Source organism: Calliphora vicina, chromosome 1 (genome assembly GCF_958450345.1).
Source record: "Calliphora vicina chromosome 1, idCalVici1.1, whole genome shotgun sequence".
Taxonomy (NCBI): domain Eukaryota; kingdom Metazoa; phylum Arthropoda; class Insecta; order Diptera; family Calliphoridae; genus Calliphora; species Calliphora vicina.
In genome coordinates, this window is record NC_088780.1 from 162,499,018 (window position 1) to 162,508,478 (window position 9,461).

The 9,461-nt window shown below is 32.0% G+C and overlaps 1 protein-coding gene across 1 annotated transcript; it reads left to right on the plus strand.

Moving 5' to 3' along the window:
• The first annotated feature begins 5,830 nt into the window (after window positions 1–5,830).
• LOC135964271 (platelet glycoprotein V-like) lies at window positions 5,831–7,776 on the plus strand. The gene has a single exon (XM_065516459.1). The coding sequence runs from the start codon at window positions 5,920–5,922 to the stop codon at window positions 7,687–7,689; it is 1,770 nt and encodes a 589-aa protein (XP_065372531.1). The 5' UTR covers window positions 5,831–5,919; the 3' UTR covers window positions 7,690–7,776.
• The last annotated feature ends 1,685 nt before the right edge of the window (window positions 7,777–9,461 follow it).

The following is a 9,461-nucleotide window of genomic DNA, read 5'->3' on the forward strand; positions in this document are numbered from 1 at the left end:
ATTTGAGGAAAAATTAATCTCTGATACGGCTCCAGTTTGATAAATTTCGAGATTCGTTAACAATTTGAAGAATGATGTCCAAATGCCCTTTGTATTTCCACCTCGTATTACTCGTATATCAGTTTAAGATCTTTACTAAGTATTTTATCCTTTTCAACAAAAAAATCTTGAAATTTTATCCTAAAAATAATAGTCAGCTAATTAAAGACAACAATATTCCCTTATTTAAATGCTATACACTGTATAAAAATCTCCTGTTTAGTTTAGTTTTTATTTATTCAGTATTGGTTTTCCACTCTTACTTCTGGCAATTCCACTTCCACTACTTTTTAGTTCGTTCTACCTTTTTACATACGAGAATACTCGTACTCGTACGAGCAGTTCGAGTACAATATGTGTCTGATTCTTCTAATTAAATAATTCGCAGAAATTCGAATTAATTGCATGAAGATACCAGTGTTTAAAGTTGAAAGCAAAATACAACACAACAAAACAGAAAACTAAAAACCCAAGGATGTGGCAACAGAAAAAAACACAAACTTTTATCCCAACCACGATAATATTCCATGGATGCACTTGCCAAGCAAGCCAACAACCAGCCAGCCAGTCAGTCATTTACTAAAGCCAACCAGCCAGCCAAAGATGAGGAGTAAGAAGAAATAAGAAAACCTAAAAAAAATTATAAAACTAAATCCGAATCGAAATCCAAATAAACATTGTTGCGTGCTCATGTTTTTGTTGAAAGATTGTGCGAGTATTTACGATGCAACGACATGGAAAATGTTGTTGTTACACAACATTTTGTATCTGTTGGTTGTTGTCTTAAATAATAAAAGGTGGATGGAACATTAGACTTTGTCATGGTTAGCTCTGTGTGGAATATCCTTGTTGTATTAGTGGCCATATTGAGGGTTTCATTCCAACATAAAAAGGATAAAACAATTTTTACACATAAATTTTTCATTACTGATTGTCAATGTTTTGAATAGTATTTTTGAAGTGAAATAATTAAGTTGTATTGCATTCATTTTTATATTGTTAAAAACAGATTATTTTCATATTGATATGTACTGAGATGAGTTTTACAAAGTTTAAGCTGAATATATAATAAGTTTTACAGCAATTATAATGGAGTTTTGTTAATTATCAAAAAACAAAACATACTTGAAAATATAAGAAATCGTAACAAAATTAGAAAATATCTCTATTGAAATTAGAGATGCTAATCGGGACTGATTTTTAGAAATCCCTGGGTTCAGAATTTGGTAAAGAATCCCGGGTTTCGGGAAATCTAAATCCCGAAAATTATAAGAAAGAAAACGTTCATAATTATGTCTTTAAAATTGAAAGAAAGAAAGCAATTAATTTTTATTACACACTAAAAAAAAGCATAATCCATAAATTTATTAATAAAATCTTTTAGCCTTTGAGCAGTCGAAATATTTTGTTAGATAACTTATAAAAAAAGGTGAAAAATTGATTTTCCAGAGACCCACTCAAGGAAAATCAAAAATACCGCTTTCTTTTATTAACTATGTTGTCGCAGGCGTTGAGCTTAAGAATTTTGCTGATCACTTTGCAATATTCGGACATGTAGAATGTCAAAATACATGAAAAAGCCACACAAAAATTACAATTTTCCCTATTTATTTATGAAAAACTGGTTTTGGAAAATCCCGATAATTCCGGAATTTAAAATTAAAATATTCCGGGCTTCGGGATTTAAGAAATCCCGAAAACCCAGGGATTTTCTGGAACGGGATTCCCCGTTTGGCATCTGTAATTGAAATATATGACCTAATCTCCCTCTGACAACATTTGTCTAGTTTTGGGTCAATTGACTGTTCTACATAATCGTTGAGTCCATAAGAAACCAACATCTTCATTCAATGAGGAATTCAATCTCATTTATATTAGTTGTAGAATATCGATATTCTTTAGCATCTACTTAAGATATAAATAAACAAATTCTTTATTAAACTGAAGAGAAATAAATGAAAAAGGTTTCGTTAGAAAGTTTGCGCCAAAGTAGGCGGATTCAAACTTTATAATTAAAAATATAACTTAACCCATCCTCGTTATTTATTTGTTTATTAGTGAAAAACATTTTCGTGTAAATTTGTTTGTCTGATCAGGTTGGTACAACTAATGCTGAGCTTTTGCAACTCGGACTTTGTTTAAAGGTAACCAATGACTTCAATGATTTGTTCAAGACAGACGGTTCGGCTAAATGTTCAATAATGCGACAACTTTTGGATCATGCTTCACCTTGGTGTTATGCTTCAACTGGAGATATGGGGCGAAATCGGCGCACGGAGCCTAAAGCTAGAAAGAGTTTTTAAACTCATAACTGATCTGAGTATAATTTGTAACTGTGGGAAACCAGTGGTTCGATAATTGCCTCAGGCCTTGCTGATGCACTAGCTATGGATGGCAAGGATAGCACGAAATCTGACCAGACTATTACAGGGAACCAAAAGCAATGGATTCGTTGATGCGAGTCGGATTATTAAATTATTAAATTATTAAATTAAATTCTTATCGATTAAACAAAAAAATTACATTGGATCATTGGAATAGGTTAAATGTACCTTTTTTCCGTTTTCAAAACCGATTCCAACAATGATTGGATTCTATGACAACCCCGATTGCCCGAAAAACGCCCATAATATGTTGCCAAACATGAAACCATAATATTCCATCATGACAATACACAGTGGTTTATAAACTTCATTTTTTTGGAAATAATTCGGTATCTTGGGAACTATTGGAGATATTGCTACGAAATTTCACATGGTTTGAGCTGAGGTGTTTTCGTTTGTTCAGCTTCCTAACGCTAAACGTAGCCCCTCAAAGTTGGTCACCTCGAGTCTCAATTTTTTTTAAAAAAAATCGCCAAATATCCATTTAAGATCCGAAATAGTAAATAGTCCTTGAGAAGATCTACAAAAATACGCTTACAAGTGTAGGTTATCTCTAATAGTTGAAAAGATATTCAGGTTTAATGATTTATTTTTTTTAATTTTGCTCGATCTTTTTATGGTTTTTTAGATATGGCGAGTATAAGGATGGTCGAAATTTATTTTTAAAACATCAGCTTGGCGATAAAATTCTAAATAAAATAAAACCAAGTTGCTAGCAGTTATCTCTTCCCGATAAGAAGTTATACGCATCCAAATTTGGAACCTGTAAAAAGGGACGTATTTTTTACGTTTTTTCCAAAAAAAATCCCATATATTTTTTCTTTTGTAGAAAAAAAAATTCTTCTATATAGAATTTTTATATGATCCGAAAAGATAACTTAATGCAAAAGCATTTAAAGAAAAATTTGGCTCACTTAAGCGGACATAACATCCCCCAGTCCTACCCAAAATTGGTCAATTTAAAAAAAAAATTTCGGTTTGAGTAAAAAATTCTAAAAAGGCAAAGCATTGATCCACGAAAAAGCTCCATATTTGTATAAACCCATATGTTTCTTAAAAACCTACTAAGTATTTTTACTATCGTAAATAACGTCACAGTAGGCACTTTTTTAAAAAACCCAGTTTTTGGAACACATTTTCCCCGTTTTAGGAATTTCCGTATTTGAAAATAAAAAATTTCAAAAATTCTAATGCCATTGATTTCAAGACATTTGAGTCTATATTGGTTCCAAATTTTGTTATGATATATTTAATTGTTAAAATTTTACATTAATTCAAATTTTATATTTTTATTAGTGGAAAATCACCATTGAATTTTTTTTTAGTTTTTGAGGTAAATGAAGTCCCAAAATTTCATAGAATTATTTAATTTTACTAAAATATCAATCCTCAAGTCATAATGTTTTCAACAATATCAAATACTTATAAAAAAAGCCTTTATTATCTCCTCAGAAGTTCCACAAACCTTGCCCCCTTTGAAACATTTTTACGTTTTTTCATATATTTCTAGATCTTCACAAGGACTATTCATATTTAAAATTTCAGCTCATTCGGATCATAAATGGATTTTTGGCGATTTTTTTTTAAAAATTTGAGACTGGAGGTGACCAACTTTGAGGGGCTACGTACTGGCCCCCATTAGCGCTTGGAAGCTGAAGAAACGTAAATCAACTCGAAAACACCTCAGCTCAAACCATGTGAAATTTCGTAACAATTATCCTACTGAATTTTTGAATTCATTGTAACCAGCCGGAATGCCACCACATGTATTAACATTGAAGGATGGATCATCGACTTTGAACGACACTGTATATTAAAATCGAAATCGAGATGCAATATAAAACATATGTTTTTTTTAAGGGCCAGCAACGTGGACCGGGTTCAGCTAGTTATATATATGATTACGACAATCATGTGAATCTTAACTTTACCATATTATGGTTACCACAATCATTACTGTGTAGAGCTGTCAAGCCGGTTTTCGAATTATTCGAAAAACCGGGTTTTTTCCAATATTCCGGTTTTTTAAACCGGTTTTTACAAAACGACGGTTTTCGAGTTATTCGACAAACCGGTTTTTTTGTCTCGAATTATTCGACAAAATCGAATATTTTTTAAAATTTTTTTTTAAGATTTTATGCGATTATTTTTAATAATTTTAATACAAGAAGTAAGAGAGCTACATACGGCTGTGCCGAATCTTATATACCCTTCACCAAATTATACTTAAAAATAGTTTATTTTTTTTAAAAAAAAGTTTTTTCCATTTTTTTTTTAATTTTTTATTTTTAAAAAATCTTTTTTGGGGAAAAATAATTTCGGAAAAAAAAATTAAAAAAATATTTTTCCGATTTTGACCCCTTGTAGGGTCCAACTTATGTATATGTCGTTGCACAGGTCTTTGAAATATCTATCATTAGATATTGTCTATATTAATGATTTAGTAAATCAGATATGGGTCAAAAATAGGTTATTCTCAGCCATTTGTGGATCGATTTTCTCGATTTTAAATAGCAATTGAGCCGAAAGAATTCCCGATATATTGATGTATGAATCACGTATGTAAGTTATTTGGGGGCCACGGAAAGTTGATTTCAACATAGTGGCGGACAGACGGACATGGCAATATCGACTTCGCTATCTATAACGATCCAGAATATATGTACTTTGTTGGGTCGCAAATGAAAAATTTAGAAATTACAAGACAATTGACAAAAAAGAAAAAACCAAAAAAAACGGTTTTTAAAAATTATGCTTTTTCGAAATATTCGAAAACCGGTTTTTAGAATATGTCGAATATTTGACAACTCTATTACTGTGACTATAACATTGTTAAAAAAAACTTGTAAAAATGTTGAAATGGTTACAGTAAACATTTACAACTATATTTTATCTCTGGGTGTGTTTTTAAAGCAGAATTACGAATAATTCTGCGGAACCCTAAATATTTAAAAATCAATGTTTACAAACTTCTTTGTAAAATCTTATACACTTGATTTGAATTTAACGTATTTGTCTAGAAATCTAGAAATATGATCTATTTTAAATATGAATAGCTTTCAGACTTAAGAGCTTGAATTAAAAATATGCTGATCAATACACTTTTAATATTTAATGTTTTCATTTCACTCTTAAAATGAGTGCAGTAGTAAGTGCTCTTATCAATAATTTAATATTCATTAATGAAGCAAATACAAAGAAAGCTTTAAATATTTATTTATAAACAAACAAACCAAAAAAAAAAAAAAAACACTGATTAAAAGCCCATCAACAAAAGTGGGATTACACAGAGCCTAATCTTTTTTAATAATTTCAGTATGATTCAAGAAGCGCGAGTGTATAAAACGGTTTCAAACAAGTAAAAAAGAAAATAAAAACATTTTTACAAACATCTATAAATATCAAAATAATAAACTTGGAGAGAAATCTCAGCAAAAACACAAACAAAGAACAATAATTAAAAATATAAAAAAATAAATAAACAAACAAACCAACAATGACACTCAATACACGCAGACAGCGTGAATTTTTGCTGTTGCCAATATTGATAACAGCACTGACATGCCTCTCGGCAGGAGCCCTTAAACTTGACCTTAAAGACACCTGTTCGGGCAGTTCATTGTACTACTGTACACTAACAAATCTAACCAGCTCCTTTGAAGAACCATTGGTATGGATTACTAAAACACCAGCCGAACAACTTACTGAATTGCTGATCTACAACTCGGTTATGGGACGTTTACCTTTTGTGGTATTCGAAGCTGCTCCCAAACTGCACACGCTTATAATGCACAATTGTGCGGTGAATAGTATAATTGGCACGGATTTTGATAAGGCCTCCCAATTGCACAAGCTGGTGCTGCAAAAGAATCGTTTGTTTATCATACCCGAACGTGTATTTGCCGGCATGTTTGCTCTGGAAGAGCTTTATCTGTCACACAACACTATACACATGATTCATCGTAATGCTTTTGTACGTTTGCAGAGATTAAAATATTTGGATTTGCAAGAGAACGGCATACGTATGCTACCGCAGGGTGTATTCGAAGATCTTATCAATGTGGAACATATTGATTTGAGCTATAATGAGCTAGAGGTCATCAATGCCAATACATTTTCGAAGAATCTCAAACTAAAAACTCTCTTGCTGAGTGGAAATAATTTCTCTGTATTCGAGCCCAACTCTCTGATGCATTTGCCGCATTTACACATTCTAGATTTGAGCAATACCTTCTTAGACGAGCTGCAATTGCAATCGGTGGATTTGTTATTGGTCCAGGGCAGTAAGCTAAAACGTTGTACAATTTCTGGTTCTGTTATAAAATTAAATGCAGCCAATAATGCGCTTAAAGGTATAACCATACAGGATAAATTGGCCGTTAGGGAGCTGGAATTACATGGCAATCTTTTCGAAACTCTAGATGATATAGTGGGCATGTTAAATCTGCAAAAGCTGGATATATCCAAGAACCAGTTGACATCCCTCAAAACATCACATTCTCCCCTGTATTTGCCTTTAGCAAATCTTATTTCCCTAAACCTGGCTTCCAATCGTTTACAGAATTTAACCGTGGAAAATTTCATGTTCCTGCTCAAGCTCAAAAGTTTAGATTTGGCTTTTAATCATCTAATACGTTTGGATGCCAGCATCTTTCAGGCACTTATCAATTTGGAGAAATTCTACATAGAAGGCAATCGTTTGTTTGAATTCAATTATCCCGACTTTAAAGATACACACACGTTTTTGCGTGAAATGGGCTTGTTTGAAAATGACTGGGAGTTTCGTTATCTCAAGCACATGTTGAACTATTTCCGTAATCGTGGTGTACATTTACCCATGCGTTTTACACCAGCTGATTCTTCCTCCTTGTCCACATCCTCCAGTTTCCGCGAAACTACAGATGCTTCTGTTTTTAAATCAGCTTCGAGTGCAAATGTACATCGTGATGTTGATGATGTGGATATTTTAAATGACATGAATCATGCTCGTCAATCGTCTCATCTGGACAGTCATGTCGAGTGCTCTCATCAAGCCTTATTAAACGAAGTCTCCGGAATTCATCCGTACTGGACTACCAGGGATATTTTAGCTTTAATTACCTTGATTATGGTTTTATTGATTTTGCTTTTACTATTCTTTCGCATTCTACAAGAGGAACAATGTCTGCCGGTTTGGTGTCGCTGCTGTTTGGATTTGGCATCACGAGAATCGGAGCCCTTACGTCCACGTCATAGACCATTGGTGGAAGATACAACGAATGTTTAGGTTTGTAAATGTAATAAATGGAAATAAACTAATAATGATGATGAAATAAAAGTGTGCTTGTGATTTTGTTTAAACTGAGACTAATAATGAGTGTTTTTTATTTACATGATATTTGAATGATGTTCCTCGAAGTTCAGGGTAGATGAGGTCAGAAATTGTTACTATGAAAGATGCACTTTTATGGAAATATTGGAAAAAAAAACTGGGTTTGAGTGCAAAATACTGTCAAACAACTATTATGAAGATACTGGCTAATTGGGAAAATACTGGGTCAAAAATACAAACATAATTGTGGCTATAAGTCGGTAAATAGTGATCCTAATAGAAAAAGGATCTTACATGATCTTACATATTTAAGAAAAACTCAATTTTATTTATGTAAATGAACTGAAATATAAATTGATTTTTCAAATGAAAATTAAGTTAAACTTATAGGTGGCTGAGAGTCGGATTAACTGTGATCACTTATATTTTCAACTGAGAAACGATTTTTCATATGAAAATGAACTGAAACGTAGGACGCCAAAATGGATTTTTCATATCATATAAGTCGATAAGTTTTGGTCCAAATGCAAAAGGACGATAATTTGTGATATTCTATATTTTCATCCCAAAATCGATTTTTCATATGAAAATCAAGTTTATTAATAGAATAAATAACAAGTAAGAGAACATTCGAGTGTGCCGAATCTTACATACCCTTCACCAAATTATACTTTAAAATAAAAATCTCCTCCTTTTCACTTCTCATTTTCTTAACAAGAGAAATTTATTGTAGAAACTTGAAGAACTAACATTAGTATGTAGCTACCGAGGTTAACAATATTAAAAAAACAAGTAAGTGCTATATTCGGCTGTGCCGAATCTTATATACCCTTCACAAAATTATACTTCAAAATTTTAAATATTTTTGGTAAACAAAATTTAATTTTTTTCCAGTTGTTTTTTTAATTTTTTGGAAAAATTTTTTTTAGTATTAAAATTTTTTTTTTTTAAATTTAAAATTTTTTTTTTAAATTTTAAAATTTTTTTTTTTGTTTTTTCAATTTTTTTTGTGAAAAAAAAAATTCGGGTTAAAAATTTTTTTTTCCGATTTTGACCCATTGTAGGTCCAACTTACTATGGTCTTATATACGTCGTTGCAAATGTGTTTGCAATATCTATCATTAGATATCCATATTGTCTATATTAATGTCTTAGTAATCCAGATATAGGTCAGAAATAGGTCAAAAATCGAGGTTGTCTTGGTTTTTTCCTCATATCTCAGCCATTTGTGGACCGATTTTGCTGATTTTAAATAGCAAAATTCTCGAAAGCATGTCTGACAGAATTATTGAAGATTTGGATCCCGAAGATATCTGGGGTCTTCAGAAAATTGATTTCAACAGACAGACAGACGGACAGACAGACAGACGGACATGGCTTAATCGACTCCGCTATCTATAAGGATCCAGAATATATATACTTTATAGGGTCGGAAATGAAAAATGTAAAAATTACAAACGGAATGACAAACTTATATGTCTTAAGTGACTTGATAAGAGACCTTGAACTTTCTGAGCTGCTAGCATCTATACTCCAAGAAAGAAATCTTTCAACTAAAGGTACGAAAGTCAAATTTTATCGCGGTCGCGACAATGAACTTTTTCCATTTTTTAGCTCAGAAAATGATGAGCCTTTTGTAATGACATTGGTGACCTTTTAACGAAAATGGGACTCTCCAGTTACAAAGTTGATGAATGGAGATTGTTTATGGACAGCTCAAACTGAAG

What these genes read in the sequence shown, in the direction of transcription:
- LOC135964271 (XM_065516459.1), top strand. Translation starts at nt 5,920, where the DNA reads ATGACACTCAATACACGCAGACAGCGTGAATTTTTGCTGTTGCCAATA.